At 36.5% G+C, this 25,134-nt stretch overlaps 1 protein-coding gene across 7 annotated transcripts in view; it reads right to left on the reverse strand.

Moving 5' to 3' along the window:
• ROBO1 (roundabout guidance receptor 1) overlaps window positions 1-25,134 on the reverse strand; it is a 1,017,320-nt gene that overhangs the window by 13,463 nt on the left and 978,723 nt on the right. For 4 of the 7 annotated variants that reach the window (XM_074361424.1, XM_074361421.1, XM_074361432.1 and 1 more), the window contains 6 exons: window positions 23,175-23,510; window positions 20,830-20,937; window positions 18,009-18,153; window positions 14,807-15,055; window positions 5,676-6,082; window positions 2,542-2,694 (listed from right to left, as the gene is read on the reverse strand). In XM_074361424.1, the coding sequence (XP_074217525.1) occupies window positions 2,542-2,694; window positions 5,676-6,082; window positions 14,807-15,055; window positions 18,009-18,153; window positions 20,830-20,937; window positions 23,175-23,510 (1,398 nt within the window). The remainder of the gene's footprint in view (window positions 1-2,541; window positions 2,695-5,675; window positions 6,083-14,806; window positions 15,056-18,008; window positions 18,154-20,829; window positions 20,938-23,174; window positions 23,511-25,134) is intronic. The other 3 variants (XM_074361428.1, XM_074361430.1, XM_074361434.1) reach the window with 1 other exon arrangement.

Here is a 25,134-nt window from a genome sequence, read left to right on the forward strand (position 1 = left end):
TGAGCTTTCTTTACATAGTTCACATAAATTTGGCAAAGGAAATTGATATTTCGAACAAAATATACAAAGCAAAGACACTACACACTCAGGCCTGATATACCATATACTGCAAAGGGTTCACAGAGGAAGCCTATTGACAATAATCAAATTCATCCATCATAGTTGATATATTTTAATCATTAAAAAGCAAAAATGAAAAAACCCTTCCATGTCTTAACTATATTTAATTCTCATTTACACGATTGGCAGCTTTTTAAATTCTCTTTCCCCCTTTCCCTCTCTTTTTCAATAATTGTACAAATTATATCTGCCATTGAGTTTCTTCATGAAATGGATTGTGAATATTTTTTCAAAAAATATGAAAATGATTTCTGATAAAATTATTTGTTTCCAAGCTATAACTACTATCAAGAGTATGCACATTGTTTTACTTAGTGCATTGTGAAGTATTTGCATTTAAATTATTTTAACCAATATGCATTATGGAAATGTATACAATAACACATAGCTTTGTTATTTTTTCTTTAGCATATCAGAAAGTGTCCAGAGTTAAATTCAAGACTTGTTAGTACAATAAACATAACTAAAAGACAGATGGTTATCAAAATGCTAAAAGGAAGTTAAAGCCAGTATTTAAAAAACAGCTTTAGTTAAATCTCCATTTTGTCTATTTTTGTGACTTAGAGAAAATAATTACTGGCTTCTACACTGTAGTATATACTATGGAAATTCTGCATAATCACTTATGAAATGAACACTTTTTGAGTTTTAAACAACATTTCATACAAACGTTTTGGCTTTACAAATATTTTAACATATTTCTTTGGCATTTCTGATATTAACTTAGAATAACTTGGTTGCTTCATCATTTGGTTAAATAGCTATTATTCAGGGTTTAGTTAGAATTTATATTTAATTATTAAACACACTGAAATAAGTACCACAGAATGCAGGACAATAAATATAGACCACAATTTTCAAGCATAGTGTAATTTATAACTGCAATGCTATGCCCTTTAACTGGCATGTTTACATTATTTAAAGTATTTTTTAAAGCATCACTCAATGCCAGAAGCCCCTCAGAACAAGTGTAAATAAGAGGTAGAAAGAGCTACACAAAGCTTTAGTCCAGATTTTCTTCCTGATGTATTAAACCTAGATGTATTTACATCAAGGTTTGATGTTTGACCAGTTTTTCTGTTAGGAGCACTCTCTTCTAGATAATAAAAACTGATAGAACAGCTATAAAACTTGTAAAATGCCATTACAGGGGTCCCATAAATGTAAAACTGCCAATAGAGTTTGGGGATTTACACCTAGTGTTTGTCCCTTCACAGAGGTAAACATGCACAAAGCCACGATAATAACCCTTCAAGAACAGATAATATTCTGACAGCTCAGATTCACTGACAAAAGAGTCCTGGGCAGGATCCAGGAGGCCCAGGTGCGTGGTGTCATGCCAGTATTTAATGTAGTCTAGTATCAGATAGATGCTAGCGAGAGAAAATACTCCGAATAAAGTACAGATTACAGCACGGACAGCCACTCATTGCAAAATTACTAGTGCTCATCATGCTGTGAGCTTTGTATTAAATTTTTCTGTCAAGTGGCAGGAATCACAGGGAGAAGTGCCTCAGAAAACCCTCCTTGTAACCTTGGATAAGGATCTATAATGTTAGGCTTTCATATGATAATGGCAAATGATGCCCTTTTTGAAAAATTGCTGACTGGTAATGAAAGTTCTAATCAGATTGTGGTTGGAGAGGACCAGGAGGTGGGCAACGATGCCCCTGACAACCTTCCCCCACCCCTTTAGCAAATTTAGCAAACTTGACAAGATGAGTGAGTCTGAGAGAATTTATCTTACATGAATTTCCAACAAAGCCCGTGGGGTTGTTTTATAAAACGGGAAGGTGGTGGTTTAATAAATGCTGGGCCACCTGAGGCACTTTCATTAAAGGCTTTCTCTAGACAACATCACAATGTTTGCATTAGTCTCCTGTGCTCCCTAGAGAATATAAGCCTTACCTCTTCAGTGAGAGTCAATATTGCATGTGAAGGCATGGAGGAAGATGATTCGATTTGCCTTCTGGTGCACAAATTAACTGTTTGTAGCACCACTACGGTTAGAGTTAATACCCAAATGAGTTTATTGTCTTCTCTTTGAATGCAAAATTCCCCAGGAAACAGAATGAGGACACTTTGGAAGAGTGTCAGTGAATCTGATGAAGGTTAACCCTACGCTATTACTCCAACAACAATAATGTGTATTTGTTTAAAACTATAAAATAACCTTTTAAGAACATTAAAAGTATTATCCACTGTTTTAGTTTCTTAAATAACCCACTTATTAGAACACTGCAGGGACTTGAGATGCCTGACAAGATATGGAAGTCAATCATTCCTATAAGTAATACGAGGCTTACTGTTAATGAATTTTTAATGTAATTTCTAACGTCAGTAGATGCATTTTCAAGTCATAGAGAGCCAGGGTAGAGAGGCGAGATTCATAGATGTTTTCATCCGTTTCAATGGACTTACCATCTGTGTAGGCTTCTCTGCGCAGATGTCCTGGCTGGTGTTTTTGTTTCTTGGCTGGTCTGGCCTTCTGAACTACAGCAGCGCTCATGTTGCTGTCTGTAGAGACAGGACTTGTGGGTCTAGGGCACTGAGATGTAGGGAAATGTCGGCGGCCTAAGGAAACAAAATCAGAGCCAAGCTCACCAATGCATTTTAATTTAACAGTAATAATAAAAATAAAACATTAAAACTAGAAACATCCTTAACTTTTATTTTTTTTTCAGTTTTTTTAGGTAGAATTATTACAGTTCGACTCTACATACAAATTATATTGCATGCAAATACAAATATGCAGTATACTGCACATTTTTTTTAGTTTATATATGTACTAATTTTTATTTTAAAAAAGGCTTAAGTAAACTATTCTAGCACATAGCAGGATTTTTGTTACTCTGCTTGAGCTGTCCACTGGAAAAAACACACTAAAAGCATTTTTAGGTTCTTTTTTTTTAAATCATAGTATTTTTATTCTGTTAAAGTTCTTGATATTTATTAAAGAGAAACATTCTGATTATTTTTGCAGCTAGCTTCACTAAAGTGCTATTGTTAAACTGAAATACTAATTAAATTTTTGCAGAGTACATCCAATGTCTTTTTTGCTTCCTCAAGAGGAATAGCCAGAGTCCTTAAGAAATTCATGTTCTCAGAATGAACAGTACGAAAGACATTCTTTATTTTTAATTAAGTACATGTTTGTGCTAGTCTTTGAAGAAAGACTCCTAACATCTTAACACATCATCAGGTATTTCCTCTTAAGGTGGCCTGAAATTAAGCTGGTTCACATATGCAGACATGCCAAAAACTACCTATACGCCTTTTCTATTACCAGATAGTTACTTGCTGGTTCTGGATATTTAAAGTGACCCCTCCAGAGAGTTCTGTATTTTTTGGTGATGGGAGAGGTGCTTTCTGGTTATTTGGTTTTGGAGGGACAGTATTCACAGGCAATAAATGAATGTGTCAATCAGACTCAGCGCACTGCGGTGCTCTCAAATCTCTGGCTTCCTCACAGAGACACTGTATTACAGTGGCACAAAATATTTAATCCAAAATGGCAATGGAGATGTCCGTTGCCATTATGGATTAAATTACTGGCCCTCTACTTGACCTTTGTCATTTCGGTTTCTTGAAATTCCAGACATACAAATCCAGAACTTTCCGTCATACAAGAAACTTCAGAGAGAACTAGACAACGTATGTTTTAGCTACAAACAGGAAAAGCCACATATAAAGTCAACACATTTAAATATGCTAACAGAAGCATATTAAATAACAGACATTAATGCATCCAAGTGAGAAGCAATGTGGTTGGATTATTCATTCATATTAACTTCATATGATAAGCAGCACCTTTTCCTGAAAAGAACATTTTAATAGGCAGAGTCCAATGCATGTTTAGTGCATTATAATTATAAGCCAAATGAAAACCAGAAGAACCACGAAACTACAATACAATAAAATATTAAACCAAACTCTCTTTAGCTATGATGGAGACTATTACAATTAAAGTTACATATCCATGAAAAGAGAGAATTAGAGCTGAGACTGAACCCATTACTCGTTCTATTGTGTAAGGCCATCTACTGCTCATAGGCCCTGAGGCAGAAGGTCGTTTACAGATGAATTTTCAACATTATTTCTCTGTCTCGTTGATTTAATGAACTGAAACACACCCTTAATGCAATCTGAAAGCAGTAGTTTGAGATGCTTAATTTCACTTATTTTTTTACAGAAGATTAAAAAATAAGGAGAAACAAAAGCTATATATAAAGTCATTAGATGTTATTTATTTATTAGGAAAGAGATTTGCATACTTATTTTATTATATTCAGTAGCCACTAGGGGAAAAAAAAGAAAGTTGAATATCATAAAATATAGCCCTGGCTGAAATAAATATACATTCTATAATAATAGGTTAAGAGATAATAGACATTTTTTCCTACAACACATTCTTGATAAATAATATATATAAAAAAACTTTACAATGTGAGTTAAAATTTCTCTGAATATAGTCTACATTTTTAAGTAATAATGACCAATCCAATATGTGAAAAGAACTTGGAAAACTACCAATATGTTTGTTATTAAACTAAAAAACAATAACAATAGCAATTACTGATTTGTTGTGAGTCTTTTCTGTCTCAGAGATTTGCTCTTTCTTGTTGATCACATTATTTTATTCTATTTGTATTTTCTTGGTTACCAGAAATACATACACACCTAACATGTATATGAATGTATATATGTGTATGTTCCATTCTACAGAAATGAAAATCATGTGATAAATATATAATTTAAATTTAAATTTTTTCTTCTTCATACTATTTTTCTAAACAGAGTAGGGAGTAGGAGATAAGTAAATATGTGTTAAAACATAAGAATGGATATATAGTAATTAAAAAAGGTTACTGGTAATGAAAAGGGAAAATAGAAAAAAAATTAACATCTGGATTAATCTGCTCTCCAAATTATTAGATTAGCAATGTTTACTTTAAGTGTGGAACATATTTATGGTTGAAAATGTGTGTGTATTACAAACATCTTTATATCTGTCCAATTATATTAGTATTCTAATGGAGGGGGCATGAAGAGAATAGGGGTTAAGGAGAAACAGCCCAGTTTCCAATGGTTGAGTGTGCCCCTTGGATGTATATCTATTTCTCCTAGACAATTTCTAACTAAATGGGATGTGAGAACTACCTCAATGACTTTTACTTTGGTGACTTTTAATAGTTTAAGGGAAAAAACCTGTAACACAAATTTCATTGACTACACACGTTCCTAAAGAAATTGTGCATATATTTGCTATGACTATCTTAAAAATGAAGACTTTTCAGGTAGCTTCATTCACGTTATATAGAATTCATTAAAAATAAATAAGTAAATAAAAATAAAAGATTCTAAAAAGCCTTGTTAAGAAAAAGAGAATAAGCAAGCTACATCGTATTCTTGGACCTTGGTTTCCTTAGGCAGCCATGAAAGAGAGAGTAATGAGTTGCATTTCATATAGGACATAAGATTATAGGAGATAATCAGCAACTGACCTACGCATACTGAGTTCTCTTCTCTCGCCTGGTGAAAAGTGTACGACTTACCAGCAGCGTCCTGCATTTGGCGTCGTGCCACTTTCAGACCCGCATACTCTGCTGCCGCTGCGACCGCCTGGGCAAAGTCAGCATCGGTGAAAAAGGAGCCGTCAGAAGAACTGACACTGGAGCGTCCGCTGGAGATGTTGTCCTCCTCTGAGGCGGAGCCCCAGCCATTGATCATGGACCCAGTGACAGAGCTCTCCAGGTCCCCAACACTGGAGGCAGGGGTCTGTTCAAGCCCGCGTAACAAAAGCCTTCTGGTCTGCATCTTGGCCACTTCCATGTCGGCTTCGTCTTCTTCCTCTTCCGGCGCATCCGTATCCATATCTGAGACAAGGGGTCCCGAAATGTAGCCGTAAGTGTGTGGTGGGGAAATCGGCCGTGGAGGTGGGGGCGGGCTCACCGGCTGCCGCCTGCGGGAAGATGAAAAAACAGCTATGGCTTAGCTTAGTATTTAAGACACAGAAAAGTAAGTTAACCAAGAAATTCACAGCTACACCAACTTGGCTTCCATGGGGCTAATCTGTTCAGGAAAAACAACAGGAAATCAGAACATGTCTAAGTCTTATTTTATTTTTGAGTTGTAAGAAATTCACCTTAAATCCAGAGGTACTTTTAAGCAAGCTGGGCTACCATGGGATTCAAGTTTAACAGAATTGTACTCACCTATCCATAAGTCTCCTTATGCTTTATCTTTTGGATTATATTCAGTTAAAAAGGGGTTAGTAACACATAATTTGACACTGACACCTATGTCTTAAAGCATATGGAACATTCCTGATAGCTTATTATTACCAAAGACAGCAGACATCAGTACTGAAACAGGTTGCTCCATAAATGTATAAACATTCTTTTCCCTTTCCCTTCCTTGCCACTCCTACCACTGCAAGCAAATGGACTCGTTCATTTTGATCATAGAAAGTAGTTTATGGGATTAAAAAATTATACATTGAGCATATGACTCAATTTCCTTTAGATTTTCTTCCATTAAAAAAAGCTAAGAGCTAAGAGCAACTTTTCTCCAAATTACTCACTCACAAAGGTTATTAGCTATTTTCAAGGCTATCACTTTTACCATTATTCCACCTATCTGTTTAACAAAATGCTTAAAGGTATTTTTCTTGATGCTCTGGAAATTAAAGGTCAAAGCTGAGGACAAAATAAGGCAGTATCCTATAATTTAAGTTCACAGAGTTACCAGTAACTGGTTTCAACCATCTTTCCACAGATCTGGAGAACATCAGTTAAAAGCAGCCCTTCTCCTAACCTCCAACACCGTCATGCACAGTGCATATAAGATGACTGAGAAGGCAGAGAGTGTTTGGACATTAGTGGAAAGCAAGGTTTGTGGAAAGAAGCTATTCCCAAGGGAGGGGGATGCTGAGATTAACTCCTAAATTAGGAAAGTGCCTGAAAAAAGGGAACAGATACAGTGATTTCGAGTTGGAGGACCACTTAGTGACTTGCTCAACGGTCTCAGTGCTCTCTATACAAGGTCAAAAAGATAATATAAGGGGAATATCATTTGGAGGGGTCATGACAACACCTCATCAAATTCTGTGCTCCTGAGAGGTAAAGAGGATAGATCACACACAAGCCTGTCAACATAGGCACTAGTGGTGGAGGGTAGGTGAGATTAGGATCTAGAGTCATCTGGTGACTTCTATGGCTGGGAGATTAGGAGAGATATGCCATGAATGCCACAGACTGGTGGTTCACCTGATGATGTGGCTAAATTGGTCAAGGATTACAAATGCCTATAAATGCTTCCAGGATGGAGTTCTTAGTCAGTGGAGTAAGTTGGTGACAGTCTCCATCCCTCACCATTCTCATGATAGAAGACAAGATAGAATAATCACTAGGGCTGCCAAGGAGAAGATCCTCATTTACTTTGCCCTTTTTATGTTCCCTCTTCCTCGCCTTGGCACTTAGGAGAATGCACTGGAGAGAGGGAGGAAGGAAGTTAAAAATAGAACACACCCCCTTACTCTATGACACCATGGCCACAGACACATGCAATTTGCAAAAAAATCTTGAAATGCATGATTATAGTTTTCAAATTAACAGAACTGGGTCTTAAATTAAAAGAAAGCATACAAACAAAACCAGATAAGATCTGGTCATTATTTAACTTAGGGACCTACCATAGCGAGGGAAATAGACATTCATTATAGCACTGTTTTTAGGGTGGTAAGACACTTGTTCAAGGAAAAAAGTTTTGTGCTTTTTATCCCAATGAATTGAGACACTTCAATAAACATGTTTTATTAACACAAATGGAAAGTATTACAAATGAATGACTATTAAAAAATACTACAATTATCTAATCTATTGAGCATTTACTTTGTAGCTGAGTATTTTACAATGTTAAGTCATTTAATTCTCACCACAATTTCCAAGGTACTTATTTTATTATCATTTTAACATATGAGGATATTGAAATTCAGAGGAATTAAGGACCTTGCCAAAGTTCCCACAACTAGTATGTATCAAATTTAGAATTTAATCCCACATTCTATTTCCAAGGTCATGGCTTTTCCTCTAGGAATGGTATTATTACACACATATATACATGAATACATACATATATATATATGTACATATATATAATATGCATACATACACACACAGAGTTCTTCAGTATAATGTGTTATTTTTCATTTCTTGGGTGGTTTCTAACACATCTGTGTGTGGCACTAGGATAAATATGAAGAATGTGCCAAAGCTGAAGTTATTTAAGGGATTAAAATGGATAATTGTTCAATGTGGACTGTGTTATACACATAGGAGGGAAACCTTTGTTTAATTTGGATTGCAATAAAATACCATCCTTAAAAGTCAATTTACAGTCTTTGTCAGCATGCACATTCAAAATACCACAAGCAACTTCTTTTTTAAAGACATGTAAGACTTTTTAGGACAAAAGAGACTATTTGGACCATCAATAAATGGATGCAGAACAGCCAACTTCACAATGAAAGGATGCCGGCATTGTTGTATTCAGATAATTCACATTCTATGGAGCAAAAACATCTTAAATGAGGGCTGGCTTTTAACTACCATCGCCCTGTGCAAGTGATGGGGAAAGACAGAAAAATTTATTCAAACCATCTGTAAATAAGGCAAGCCCAGGGATACATGTGATAAACATGTACAGTTTGAAATATGTAATATATTCTATTTGAAAACAAAAAGCTATTTCAAGATGCTGCACTCAAGTGGGACTTGCCACAAATGAACCTCAACCCCCTCAATTTTTCCCCCTGAGGGGTTTCAATGTCTTCTGAAATAATGTACAAGTATATGACTGCGAATCACAACACTCTAGGCTCCTGCAAAAATGATGCCTTCATAAACATGTTCCACAGAAGACGGGAACAATGCCATTAATTTATGAGAGCTGGTGTTTATATAGTTCACTACATATCATTTACCAGGCAAAAGATGAAAGGGGGAAAATGCATACCTTTGAGATTTTTTTTCCTAAAACTGGTGTAGCTTTGATACTTTGTATAATGAACCATTACCCAGTTTGTAAATAGACAAGATATTTAATTTTGCTGTGCCTTCTTTCTTTTCCTTCCAACTATATCATATTCAGTTCAACTCTGCTAATAAGATAGCAGTAAATTTCCAATTCCATACATGAACTTTACTTCTCAAGAGATTTTTTTTACTAAATATCAACTACAGTAAACTCACTGGTACCAGACACTGTTGAAAACAACATAGGTAAATATATTTAATTTGCTTTCGTAGCTACTGCCTGAAAAAAGAGAGAAGAAAGATTCCTATTATGTTGGTCATCTCGTTTACCTAGTTTTGGACAGAACTGGAATATCCCAGAAGCTCACCAGAATGCCCAAATTGCAGCATCCATAATAATGCAAGTATGGACAACTTATTTAATTAAAATTGCAATGTTATAATGGCTTTAGGTCAGTAATTTCTTCTTAATACATATCATACTGTTTATATATGCCCTAAATCAATAAACATAAAAGTAAAACAGTATTCATTCTTTAAACTTTTACTATGTGTCAACTCTAGGTTCTGAGTCTAAAGGAATCACGAGCAACAAGAACTTAGGGAATGGTTTATGGTTTATACTTAAAGACATGGAAGGGAAGTTTTAGGGCACACATACTTAATAAGCTAACTATGTATCAGGACATGGGAAACTGTAGTTTGCAAGGATGCTCATAATAGTATCTTCCATCCCAAATGCGCTTCTGGGATGAGAACTTACCATCCCCCCATCAAGAGAGGGAGTTTAGCTCTACATTCCTGAACCTGGTGGACCCTGTGACTCTTCTGACTGTAAAATGTGCCAGTTGTGACTGTAGCTCCTAGCTGGCCTGGCAACTTCCTTCTTCTGACTTCTTGGAAGGCTGCTGCCATGTAAGACGTGCTACTCCCCTGAGATCCTCATGTTCTGAGAGGACTGGGATACAGTGGAGAGACCCTGGAGGAGGAGACTCCATATGGAGACAGAGAGAGGATGTGGAGCACTGAGAAACCAGACATATGAGTGAAGAAACTAACTTGGAAGTAGATCTCACGGCCCCAAAGACCAGAAGAAGCCATGTGGATTGGAGGATGCATCACCCAGGTGAATCCTTTCAGGATTCCTGACTTGTGTGAGTAAAATAAAATGGTTTTAGGTGATGAAGTTTTAGCATAGTCTGTTAGGTAGCAATAGAAACAAGAACTCAGGCACTATGTTAGCAATTCAGCTAAATAAAATAGCTATGTTTCTTGCCTAAAGGGATGTATAGTCCAGTGAAGGAGACAATTAACTGAATATGCAGTGATAATGCAGTAGTCACAAAGCTCCATAACAGAAAATATCCAGGGCGCTCTGGGAACACACAGAACTGGCTCCTATCTCAGAGCTGAGACGGGAAGGAAAGATTCTACAGAGAATATCTGCCATTTACTCTTGGATCTAAAGGATACCTAAGTGTTAGCTCCAAAAAAGAGAGGGCATAATGGTGTCCCAGGAAGATGAAATGGCAAGTGGAAAGACCTCAAGGTGGATGAGAGCAGTGGTCATTCCAGGAATTGGAAGAAACTCAGAGTGATGGCAACACAAACAGTGAGATGGGGAGTGCCAAAGGGTAAGGACGGGAAGGCATGCAGGGGTCAGACCACAAAGGGCCTTGATTGCTGCATTCAGGAATCTTGCCTTTATTCTAAGGAAAATGAGAAGCCATTGAGAGATTTTAAGCAGTGGAGAGACTTGTTCAGTGTTGAATTTTAGGAAAATGACTCTGCACAGTCTGCAGCGAGAAGATTAGATTGAAGAAGGGGCAAGGCTAAAGGCAACAAGACCACTTATGGGCCATTACCATAACACAGGCAAGAGAAAATGGCTGTCAGAAGTTGGAAAGTGCCTTTATATATGAAGACATGTGTATTGTGCTGAGTCATATTCAAGCAGTAAAAATCTGCAGGAACAGGTACTTGAAGACAAGGGTCTGATGCTCTAGAATGAAATCTGTAGAGAAACAGCTATCTTTAATGAGTGCATCATTAGGGGAGTGGCAGGATGATGAGAAACAGAAATCACTGATGGGGCAGGCATCTGAATAGGTTAAGCGTCTGAGAAGAGGCTTGACTCAAAGACTTAAGTAGACATGAGAATTACAGGATTATGTATAGCATCAAAAAGGTAGATGCATACTTAAATGCCTAATATTAGGTAACTGTTAAAATAAATTACAGTATACATCTGTTTAACGTGACTATCTAAATAAAAAGTTCTTGGCATGGAAAAATTCCCTGTTCAGTGAAAACTATAGCTTATAAAATAATATTGGCATATCACAAATTCAAAGCAATGTGAGTACATGTAGAGATGAAGGATAGAAAAGATCTTTGTTGAGGTCTTAACAGTGACAATTTCTGACTACACATATCATTGGCACTTTTGTATTTTCATTTTGTCTATCTGTATTTTCAAAAATATCTATGGTACACATGTAGAATATACCCTCAGCATAAAGGAGGAGTAATAGTTGTTTGTTTAATGGGTTTTCATCTACTTCTCATGAGTGCCCAATGTTATTTTCAGCAACAATTCTGGAAATACAATTCTTAATACCTTTATAGACTGAAAATCATACCTTTAAAAAAAAGGCTGAATGTAGTCAAGGAGGATTTTAAGTGTGGATATCCAATGTGTTTCCCAATTATAAGTGTTCACTTTGATTGCACCCCCCTAAAACAGCAGAGGGTAAGTCAACTCCAAATTCTCCTCCAAGATCAGATCCCATTCATCAGATACTTACTGAAGAAAGCTTTGTGAAACTCAATGACATAAATAAGATATGAGCTATGTGCTCAAAGAGCTTTTAATTTAAATAGGGAAACAGAGATACAAATAGCCAAGGCTAATGCAACAAGAAAACCTGATTTGTGTGGTAGCAGAGCTGTGAGCAGACCATTGTGAGGATTAAGGAGAAAGATTTGTTGATTTTGCCAGGCAACAGGAGGAAACTTGCACAGGTGGTGCACTTGAACAGGGCTTGGAAAGATGAGAAGTGCTTGCCAGGCAATCAAAGGAACAGCGTGTGCTGAGTGAGGACACTAAGGATTCTGGTGACAGCCCTGAGAGGCAAGAGGGGCCTGTCCCTCCTGTTACTCTGAGCAGCCCTCTGTGGACCAGAAAGTGGCACTGCCAACTGGATGTTGGTGAGTTTAAGATACATTCAGGGAATTTCAAACAGACTAATTAGAAAAGTGGGTGTGTGGGGGTGGGGTGGGGAAGGAAGAGGTAAGAAAAGGAAAAAGGATTGTAGAAGACTTTGAATACTGGACTAAAAAGTAAGACCTGACTCTGAATGAGGAGTAACATTACCAGACTTGTGTGTAAAGAAAGATCATGTGGAGAGTGCACAGAAGAGGGGAGAGAGAACAAAAGTAGTGATCAGTTCAAGGATATGGCAGTATTTCAAGGGATAGGGACTGAGGGTCCTCCCTAGGGGCTCTAGGAGTGGAAACAGACGAACAAAATCAAGAGATATGTTGGAGTTAGAAATGAAAGGACTTGGTGAACAATTGAGTTTGGAGAATAGTAGGAAGGTAACAGAAGAAATTAAACAATAAGATAATACAGCTGATTCTGAAAATCACAAAAATATTTTTTACAATTTTTGCCTGCTTTATTTTTAATATGTTGGTCAAATAAATAACAGTAATTCTAAACAAGATAGCCAACAGCCAACAAAGGAGGAAAAGGAGCAAGCCTGAAAGGTCAAGTGCAAAAGCGAATTTGATTTTGGACACGTGTAGTCTGAGATATCCAAGGGAAAATATCACAGTGGTGCTCCAGAAAAGGGGTGGGGTGGCCAAATCAATCCGAAAGCCATCACAGTATCAGTAATAGCTGGACCACGTGTAAGGGTGGTAGCATTAAGGGCGAGGACATGACGTCGGAAGCTATTATTTGTTGAATACTTACCCTGCTTTAGATACTTTCTATGCATGATCTCATTTAATTCTCCCGAGAAATCAGAAAACTGTCATCACTGCAGAAAGCTTCAGCATGATAAAGACGGAGAAGACGGAGATTGACCATTAGGGGGTTACTTTCCTGATGGAAGCAAAATGGTATAAGCCGGAATGCAGTGGGCTGAGGTGTGAAAAGAATCAGGAAGGCAGAAGTGGTCCAACACTCCTAAGGAGCAGGAGAGAAAAAGAGCAAGATAAACAGAGGGGAGACCAGGGAAAGCTGGAAAAGCAGGAGGCTTAACGCGGAAGAGAAAGGATCGAATGAAGAGAATGAGGATGAAAAGTCAAGATAGATAAGCTGATTTTTGATTGTTTTCAAGGGAGGTGAAGAGGATGACATAAGGAACTCAAAATAAGAGCTCGCCAGGAAGAAGATACTGGGTATCACTTGCAACACAGAGGAGGATGGCGAGGAAATAGGTAATTTAAAAGAATGAAAGAAAGAATGCTGACGTATTTCAGAGCGAAAAGCCTCTATTACTGTCTCATTTTCTCCAAATAAGAGGGACAGGGATGATTGTGACCCTAATAGGGAAAAGAGATGCCTTATTTGTTCTGTCTTCATGGAGTTCCACGGGTTAATAATATTAAATTTAAACATCTGGCAATCCAACTTCCTCGTTGCCACACAGAAGAAAATTTAACTGCTTCCTTCATTTTAGATAGTATAAGTTAAATTTAGAGAATAGTTAATAAACATTGAAAATTCTATTTCAATCTACAGAATTCAAGCAGCATAAACTGGAATTTGTTATTCATTCAAGAATATTGAAGGGAGATCTTCTGAGGCTAATAATATTCTCAGTTTCAAATGATATTAGGAATACAGAAAGTTATATATATATAACATATATATATAAAATGTGTCAAGGGCAATAAAATAGTTACAAACAAAATCATCAACAAAGAAAGAAGTGCTAACACGATGCAGTAATAGCTTTTATGTTGTAGAAGTGACAAGTGAACGATGTGTGCATAACAAAAGAGTACTGGCTGGTTGGCAATGCTGAATATATAGGTTAAAAAAGTCTAAGACACAAACACATATTCACACACAAACACACAAACACACGCTATTTAGTAGCTTGGACAAAAGGACTGCAACCTAACATCTCAACCAAAACAAAGGCACCTGAGGTCAACACAAAATGAATATACCGAATTCATTCTTCTGTAACATCATAGCTGTGAAAGCACAAATCATTTCGCAGACTTAATTTTAAAAGACAGGATAAAAAATCTGTTTTCCACAGACCAAAGAAGTGATATAACCACAGAAGGAAAACTAAAATGCAAAACCAATCGTCATCAATAAAATCTTACAAGATTTGAAACCCATATATTTACTAAATGATCTCTGTGTGTTTCTGAATGCAATTATCATAAGTGGGTGAGTATTAAGGCACATTATTTTATGGTTGCAAGTTCACTGGGATCAATTAATCTAATGTTCTGATCAACAATATTACTTGATATGATAATTACCAGGGCTTACCGTGTGATGATACTGGAAAAAAGCCTCATGTGACCAGAAAATTGCTCCATGTAATAGCATTCTATAAATGCCACTTAGGAGTGGAAATTATCTGATTTGTCAGTAAAAAAGGCCAGTGCCAATGTACCTCCTGTCAGGCTGGTGCTGCATGTGGCCGATCTCCTCTGGGCAATCCTGTAACATAGGCTGGAGCTCTTCCTGGGGAGAGGGGGTCAGAGTGGCAGTGGACTGATGGCTGTAAGACACGGCAGCTGGAGAAGACGCTGCTCCCCGCACAGGGGGAGTGGGGCCTCGTTCCTCTTCCTCCTCTTCTAGTTCACCTTGTTGCAGATACATCCTTGCTGGTGGCACAGGACATGGCATTTCTTGGTCATAGCTAAAACAAATTAAAAGGACACTTAGATTTACTTCAAGTTACTCAAAGAAACTATTCATGCAGTGTTCTAGCCACGTTAAGAAGATATCATTAAAAAAATAGTTCACTGTCACAAAAGTTTGTGAATTGCTATATATAACATTTTTTTTCCTCTGAGAGATTATACTTAAATTGGCATGTTATAGGCTCTGAGAAATCATGCAATAAATAAATCTATTTAACATAGTTTAATTTAGTACTCCCCAAGTGTGACTGATACAGTCTATCTCTCCAATTCAATGTGATCTCTAAAGGATGACTCAAAGATCCAAAGATGATATGTGAAACTCTGAGAAAAATTACTCTTCAAAATCCTTTCAGAGGGAGATATATTGAAGATCAACTATTAGTCCAACACAACCCACTTTTCCTCTGAAATTATAATATCACTATTTCTTCGTGTTGAGCACAAAATGAAGTATATTGTTGCCTTGCATTTAGGATGGTGAATGAAAAATGCAATAAATAAAATGATCAATAAACAATAAAATGCTCCCTTTACTCCTCTGCTAGAGCTGTGTGGAAGCTCTAAAAGGATTTGGGGAATATTCATTCCTTTCCCTTTTCTCCTCCCTCAGGGCATATGGTTATTAATCATAATGGCAGTAACTTAATGCATTATATAAATTGTGTTCACGTCACCCCCTCTCTTGTTCACTCTCCACTACTTGCCCTGTTTACCAGACCTCAGGAAAGCTGATGCTCACCTATAAGGTGATTCCTTTGTATCTTCTTTCACTGTACTAATCCCAACATCTTCCTCCTCTTTGACACTTTCCCCTGTGTTTCCTATGTGTCTTGTAGGCATCTTGACATTCCTCTCTCTCTCCTACTTCAAATTCTTCCCCAGTTCATTTCTATTCTATTTCTAAAATATCTCTAGAATCTATTCCTTTTTCTCCATCCTCATATTGCTTCTAAAATTACTTTACTATAATATGCATCAGTCTCTCATTATTCCCTTGCTTTAAAGTAATAAAAGTCTCTTGAATTGCCCAGAGAATAAAATACAGGTACCTAAACAAGGCATTCAATTATCTGTATAATCTGGCTCTCACCTGCCTTCTCAGCTTCCTCTCCCTCCCTCCCATGTGATCCATGTTAGTTCTCTAGGAGCCCACATCTCTCTGTGGTCTCAATGTCCATAAAACCCCTCCTCTTGGTTGAGAACTTTCTCATTTGTCAAGATCAAGAACAAAAGCATCAGATGAGGAAACCTTCATTCTTCCCAGTTAGAATCGGTTTTTCCCTTTGGGGCACAGTTGCATCCCTTATTGGTTTTGTTAAAATATATCCACTTATTTTATTTTATTCCTTTTCTTGGTGGACTAAAATAGCAATAAGTGTTATTAATATAGCCTAGAAAATGAATATTTAAAAATACAGTCAATCCTGATTACTTGCACATTCCATATTTGCAAATTCACTTACATGCTAAAAAAAAAAATAAAATTGTGACCCAAAGTGAATACCTGTAGCACTTTTTTGGCCATTCATAGACACATGCAGAGAAGCCAAAAATGTGAGTCACCTGATGCACCCATTCCTGGCTGCGGTCAAACAAGACGACACTCGGCCTTGCTTGTTTCAGCTCTCAGACTGTAAAAGAGCATCCTTTGCATGGTCCATATAGTGCCATGCGTTCTCTCTCTCATTCTCCCTTTTGTTTTACGCTGGTGAGTCCGCTGTTTAAAATGACCCCCAAGTGTGGTGCTTTAGGGCTGTCTAGTGTTCCTAAGGGCAAAAAGGCTGTGATGTGACTTAATGGAGAAAATATGTGTATTAGATAAGCTTTGTTCAGGAATGACTCCCAGTGCTGCTGGCTGTGAGTTCGGTGTGAATGAATCAACAATACATATTAAATAAGGTGTCTTTAAACAAAAACATACATAAAACAAGGTTATGTATGGATCAGCTGACAAAAATGTAACCAGAGGCTTGCAGGAACCTAACCCTGCCTCTGTCCTAGGGGCGATGGCTCAGTATTTGCTAGTTCAGTGATTGGAAAATAAAAGTTCAGGGACTTTGTTTCCTGGTATAGTTGTAACTGTAAAACTGTTTTTTGTTTTGTTTTGTTTTTGTTTTTGTGGAGAATGAAATACAATGTCTTTATTTCTACAATAGTCATTAAAAAGACTGTATGTTCAAGTAGATTCTGTATTTTGTGTGCTAATTCTCCATGTCAAATGAGTTCTCCTCCTTTCACACTAGTGAAGCCTCTATTTTGTTTTGTTGGGAGGTGCCGTGTCCAGTTCTCCAGAATCTGGAGTGAGGAGGAAGCACACTCACTCTCTAATTGCTGTCATGTGGGTTCTTTATACTTATGAAATCTTTGTGAGAGACAATTCAATAAAGTCTAAATTTCTACAGTTTTTGGCAAAATGTGATAATATCTCAGCACAGTTTTTAGGATACTGGAGCTGTTTGTATAAATCCACATAATTATTTTATGAAAATTCAGAGATGTGAAACAGAAGTTCCAGTATTTGAAAATAACAAAATCATATATGTATTATGACCTATATGTGATCTCATATATATTCTTACCTATCCATGATCACATATGTAAATTAAATGCATATAATGTAAGCTATTTGTAAGTATAAATATGTAAACTGTGTGTATGTGTATATGTGAGTGTGTGTGTGTGTGTGTGTGTGTGTGTCTGTGTATTCATGATTCACAATTCTTAGTTCCAAAAGAAGCTTCCAAGGCACAAATTCCTTTTTGGGGGGCAACATTGAGGAAGGTTTTTAAGTCCTGCTGACCTGTCAGTATTGTTTTATTCAGAGACAAATATTTGTGGACCTTAGGAATCAGGTGGCTCCCCTTGGTGATGCAGTTTAACAATAACTTAATACGGGTTTATGGAATCATAGTATTGCGCTTACGTCCGTTCTGGAAGTCCGCTTACCCTTCATCTACAGAGAGACTGTACTCCTCGCTGTTGCTGTGAGGAGGAGGATGCGCTGGGGGAGGCGGAAGCAGGTCTGCCCAGTTCATGCCACCTTGTTTTGGTACCTTGGGTGTCCGTGCCCCTTTCTTATGCCCTTGACTCCCTTGAAAAGAAATAGAAGGCAAGTCTTTATCTCTGGCTTTTAAATGTTTTCTATTATCCACAGGTTAATTTTTTCTGTAAAGATGATCTCATAATTCATATATAAACACACTTTTGTCCATTAATTTTACGCAGAACTTTGTACAATATGACACAAAATACTGCCAAGTTTAACAGCAAAATAAACAGTGAAAAAGCAATAAAATCATAAATGAATTTTACAAGTCATATCATTAATAGTGACCTTCTTACAGCAATTAATTGCATTATGGATTATCATCTAAAACAAGTGAGCTGTAGACATATTTTCTGAAGTGCCTTTCTATTATTTAATTGCTGGAACCTAAAATACAGTATGATACAGATACGATCTATTACATTTCCACTGTTGCATTAAATCACTGAATATATATAATTTGTACTTGTCCACTGAAATGTTTTAGGCACAGTGAAATTACTTTTCGTCAGAATGGCAGGTGCAGATGAAAATAACTGCTGGAAGAACTAATATATCTAACAACAAAAGGAGCAGAAAAGATTTTTTAAAAGGAACAGAAGTGTTTTTAGCTACTGTTTCTGTAAAATTACGGCTTCGAGTGAAATAATGTTGCTTGAACACTTCGAGTGAAATAATGTTGCTTGAACATTCTTAGAAGTTTAAAATAGTTCAATTATTCAAGTTCCCCAATGTTCTGATATTAGATTTGGCATATTCTTTAAACATAGGTAGCTGCACATTTTGGTGTACTCATCTTAAAATAATTTTAAGTCAAAAGATATTTTGGGATAAAATGGTCTTTATCCTCCTCCTCCAATATGATACATTTTAGTTTCTTATATAAATTAAAGACAGTGAGTCTATAATTATTTTTCTCATATGATCCCTTAAATTCAGTGAATTATATTGGTCTTTTTTTTTTTTTTAAACCTTTCTGAAACAGCTCCAAGTTACACGGTGCATGAAACAGGTCTTAGTATATTCAATAAGCCTTCTTTTTTTAAAGTCACTTGGGAATTTTCAGATGGCAGTGTTTGTTAAGCCAGATGTTCCTGCACTGGTATGTTACTGCACCAAGTGTGGGCTGAGGGATAGGCTGTTATTAATAAATTCTGATTGTCAGGCCTCTGCTTGTGGGTCTCCTTTCTCTCCTCCTCCACTCAGTTGCCATATATTGGAACGGTTATGCCTGTACAGGGAGCTGACTACGCGCAGCGCCTTCCCCCTGACTTCCTGGCACACATCTACCATAGTAACTCCATCCATCCCGAAAGGCCGAACATCACAAATCTCTTCTAGATGCCACTTAATTGCTTTGTTCTCTCCTCTAATTACCACCAGATTCCACATCTTTGTATCTCTTTACCATATATTCACAGAATACCAAATAACAAATTGCAGCAGAGCATCGGAATCTATGGATCTAAGCCGAGGGATGGAGAAAGTCACTGAATATTAATAACCTAGAATCATGTTTTTCCATTAAGACTTCTTTCTAAGTGGCTAAGAATTCAAAGAAGAAATGGCATGAGATGTCAAATATGAAAATATTTTATATAGTTTACCTAAAACAACCTTGAAATTTTTCTCTTAATTCATGTTTCTCTTAATTATTTATTTTTAAAAAGGAAAAACATAAAGGTTATTTGATAAGATTTGATTGTTTAAAAAGAAATCAAACATGTAGTAGAATAAGAGTAGAGCTATTTCTAAGCTCCGTTAATTCAAATAGGAACAATTTCAACCAATGACAAAACACAGTTTAGAAAATGACAAATCGGCATGCTTTAGTCAAGGGAAGATGGTAAAATGCAAATACCACATTCATTACAGAGATGGGGTAGTAGACCCTTGGCTAAAAGTACCTAGCAGCAACTTAAATCCAGCTGCCGGGAAGTAATGTTTCTACCCTCCCCTGGAGAAACAAACTAGAGTCAAGATCAATTGGTTTCGTTCTCATTGTGGTGTGACTTGCCACATGTTAGTTCTAATAATGAACCGCCTTTAATTAGAAAAACAGGACTTAAGTACCACCAGGCGCCCATCTGCAGCCCCTATCAGGAAAACAGCTGGCAAACAGCTGCAACAGCATGAAGACCACAGGGAAGAGGCCTCAACGTGGCTTTCGAGGCACTTACAGACTGGAGTTGGGAGGCTGCTTTACAAGGTTTTAGAACAAGAACTGAGTAAGGGATAGTAGAGAGATTTTAAGCTGAGGTAGGTTCCAGTTGTACCTAAACCTCATGATATTCTCTCTTAGGTTTCTGAGTCTGTCCAAGCGTACTCAAATTTTATATGCTTTCACAGCCTTCCTTCAAATGGTAACGTATTTAGCAGATTAACTATATGCCCAATATTTTTAGTTATGTTTTTGCTGAGGAGGGGAAAAGTCTTAACTGGCTTTGAAGACTAGGGCATGCTTCTGGCTTTGCTAAAGCTCCTTAACAAGGAGGAAAATAAGGAGCCTCAATCTGTTACCAAATAGAACATAAAATGGTTTCGTGAGTGGACAGTCCCTCAAATGGCAGAGACGAGCCCCATGCCTGGAAGATTCAAATCGCATAAAGTGATTACACATGTCACTTACACACATCAGATCATCAGCATTCAATTTTTAATCTTGGAAACACCATCTTTTTAAAGGGGAGGTTGGCTTTCTCCTCGGTTCCCCTTACTCACCGGATGTACTGCTGCCTCGGTCGGAGCTATTGTAGGATCCTCCTGTATTCTGGTCATATGACTGGTTGTACGGGATAGTTGGAGGAACTGTGTCATTTGCTCGATAATCTAGACATTTCAGATAAAAAAAATTAAACACTTATTTTCTCTTTGGTGCTTCAATCATTTACCAACGATTAGGCTTTTAAGCTACTGTGTTGATCACTTGATAAAATGTATGAAAGTGTTCAAGAGGAAAAGTCGGGAAAAAATAAAGACCCTTAAACATGTCTCCTTTAAGCTGTATAAAATGCACGCGATTGCACCTTCTTTACATAAATCACACTAAACATAAGTGTGAATAAATCCTATGAGGGACTACTTCTTCTCTTTAAAATACTTATTAATCAGCTAAAGCAAAAATCAGACTTGCTTGACTTCTTATCTTTAAAAGTATAGTAACAAAATAATTTTAATAATAAGAAATCAGGAAAATCTCATATTTGTGAATCAGAAAAAATTTAAAAAAAAAGTAAAAAATAAAATGAAAACTTGCCAGCAAGATTGCATCTAGTGAAAAATATATACATGGTAAGAAAACGAAGTATCTCAATCTCTCAAAAAGGCTTCTACTTACTTCGGCAGATGTGAAAATCCAAATGACAAACTTAGCACTGGAATGTACTGAGTAATAATCTGTCAGTTTAGTTGCATTCCAGTGTCTTTATTACAGTTTGACATTTCAAGTCTGTTTACAAGCAGTATAAACAATAAATCAGAGCTCTGAAATATTTGTACAGAGGACTGTCAGATCTTTCCAAAGTCCACAATAAAGCCATATACTATGCAAGAATAATATGACAATAGGTTGAATAACACTGTAAACTCCATGATCACACACAGTCTCCTGTTCATCGTTGTCAGCCTTTGTCAAAAACTCGCCTATTCCGCTAAGTGAAATAAGTCCGACAGAGAAAGACAAATACTGTATGACATCACTTTTATGTCAAATCTAAAAAATACAACAAACTAGTGAATATAACAAAAAAGAGGCAGACTCACAGATATGGAGAACAAACTCCTGGTTACCAGTGGGAAGAGGGAGTGGGAGGGACAAGACAGGGGCAGAGGGGTAAGAGGTGCAAACTATTAGGTGTAAGATAAGCTACAAGGATATGCTGCACAATACAGAGAACAGAGCCAATGTTTTATAATAATCATAAATGGAGAATAACCTTTAAAAATTGTGAATCACCACATTGTTTACCTGTAACTTATATAATAGTGTACATCAACTATACTTCAATAAAAAATGGTTAAAAATAAATGTTTATTGAATTGGGTTGTTGTACCAATCAAGTGATTTCGTAAACTGGGGAAAAAAAAAGCAAGATGATTGTATTATTAAATGAAAACATGTAACACTAACTTAAATGAATGTTTGTCTTAAGCTATCTTTTTTGTAATCTCCAACTGTAGTAGGTTTTATTCTTGAAAAAAAACGTTCCCAACTCAAGCCTAAAGAAAATAAGCCTGTGTTTCTAATTACCCACAATAAAATGTATCCTTTACCCAGACCCTCATACAAAACTGCCCTGACCTATTCAAATCAGAGCAATGTCTTTTTCCCTAGAGGTGTAACTTTGCAAATCACGTCATTAAAGCTGTAGCCTGAAGGACTACAAAGAAATCAAATACCTATCTCTTCCAACTCACCGATATTACAGTAGAGAAACATTCCCCTCTGGCCATAAAGTACTATTCTGCTGCTACAAGTTAACACTACTCAATTTATTTTAGATTTTATTCTGACAGGCTTCAATCATGTCAACCAAAGAAATTTAGGTTCTAAAATCATACACTGCAGCAGCCTTAGTAACCACATGAGGTAGGAAAAATAGAACAAATTGAACCACTTCTCCAGTTCAAATTTAATTTAATTATTTTTCTACAGTCTGATAAAAAATGCTATTCGTTTATATGACCACGTAGAAGCAATTATCTTCCATTCTCGAGTGGAAAGAATGGGATAGTCTATTTATTTAAAATGTGAGGTATGGTGATGGTTGTATATCTGCCTTATGAATAAAAGATGGTTCTGAACAATCCCTCACCTACGATTAAATTTAAATGAATCTCCAAACCATTCGAAAATACTTATATATTATTATAAAATCAATTTTCCGAGGTTATTGTTGTGCTAATTAACTCTTTGACACTGGAAATTTTGAAACCAAAGAAATAAGAAAACCTTAGGAACAAAAGAAAGATTCCACTTGTTAGTTCCAGACAAGCTTCGGCATGTCGTGCTGAAGGGTTAAGGATGCCAACAGAGAAGAAGTGGGAATAAAGGCAAGGCTCTTCACCTTTGTTCAGTTTGTTTTGCTCCATGATGTTATACTGAATTGGTGCCACTTCTTGCTTCTGCTGTCCCGGTGGTTTCCAGTGCTTCTCGCCCGAGTCCCCGCTGCCATTGTTCATGTTGTTGCTGAGGTTTGACTGGATGAGCTGGGTGGTGGCATAAGGAGTGGGCTGCCCTGATGGATTGACAAAACGCCCGTCCTTCAGATTTGGGCTATTGAAGGTTTTCATCTCATTGATTTTGTTACTAAGGTCCACATCACCATAAACAGTTGACTCAGGGAGCATCAGATTTGTTTGTTTGTTATCCAGTTGGTTGTTATAATTTGCTATACAATCAGCTATGTGCAATGGAGAGGAAAAGGAAAAAGTCATTCTGCATGGTTATTCGTTTTAAATTTCCTTGTAAGTAGCTTTGTGAGTCACAGTAAAGTTAGGCAAGGTATAAATGGGCTTAAATAAGATCAGTAAAAAGGGCCAAGTATTCTTATGTCCTTTCTAACGAACATACTCAAATGGTCTTCTAAAGAAAACTGAGGGAATAAGGGAGGACACACATAATTTATATGGAGACTAAATAACTCTGAACTTCTGCTGCTGATATGTAGGAAATAATACGCTCAATTCAAACAATTACATAATTTTCCTTTAACAATCCCTTTACTAGGAATTGCAGTAAAATAATATGTACATGAATATCTTTATGTGTCAATTTAAAATTTTCCAAACTGGAGTTACTGAACTATTTGAAGCTACTAGTTAGTTCTTGAAGCAATGGAACAAAACTTACAGGTTGAGAATCCAGACCACCCCCCCAACCAAAAAAAATACCAGGAACAGAGGGAAAGTGATAGTAAATAATGCTCAGGAAAACTTTATTAGTTTTTTTTCTTGGTTATGCAGAATAATCATTATGTGGAAAGGATGTTATATAATCATTTTTTCATGGTTTCATAATAACACCCCAAGAAGTGTAAAATGACAATAATGATGGCAAAATAAATCATGGTAGCCAGGACAATTTAATCAAATAACATCTGAATAATAGCTAATATGTCTAATATTTCCATTTTACTCTAATTTTCCCTCCATTTAAATATTTGAGAATGAAATAACTTATATAGAAATACTTAAAGCCTGCAGTTGAAAATATTAAAAGCAGGAAGAACTAAAATAATCATTCAAAATTAAAACATCTTTTAGGTGAAAAATCAGTCAAGTTCCAATAGTAAAAATGCCACTATTTTAATCATAGTGGCAGCAATACTAACAGGTCACCTTGAAGATTAGTTTTCAACTGGATATCCTAAAAAATGATAAACGAACACGGTCCCTGTAAAAGCCGTAAAAATTAATATAGTTCTAAGAAGAATTTGCAACTTCTCTATCCTACTGAATTCAACTACTCTGAATTTCAACAATAAATGATCAGGGATCAGGGGTATTTGAGTCATCTGGCGTTTAGTAATTCTTATTTCTAATTTCTAGGAATTAAGATTTGTATAACAGTGGCTCAGCAATATTATTAAAGGCAGTATGGCTTTGGCAATCTCACTTTTCTTTGCCAGTCTTTCTAGAGTGTTATTCAATCGAACCTTCTGAGATAATGGACACGTGCTATTCTGCACTGTCTAATACAGCCGCCACTAGCCACATGTGCTCCTGAGCACTTGAAATGTGGCTAATGCAAATGAGGAACTGAATTTCAAATGGTATTTTATTTAATTTAAATTTTAATAGCCACCTGAAGCCAAAGGCTACTGTATTAGACAACACAGCTCTACGTATTAATTTAAATGGGTATTGTCAGTTTTTCTCTCTTATTGGGCTCAGCATAATCTTTCTTTTATTTATAACTATGTGAGCACTTATCTATCCAACCAACTAGAATATGGACTTCTGAAGAACATGGACTTGGTCACATGGCTTTATCATTTCCATATCCATATCCAATGGAGACTAAGA

This window comes from Camelus bactrianus, chromosome 1 (assembly GCF_048773025.1).
Source record: "Camelus bactrianus isolate YW-2024 breed Bactrian camel chromosome 1, ASM4877302v1, whole genome shotgun sequence".
NCBI classification, from domain to species: domain Eukaryota; kingdom Metazoa; phylum Chordata; class Mammalia; order Artiodactyla; family Camelidae; genus Camelus; species Camelus bactrianus.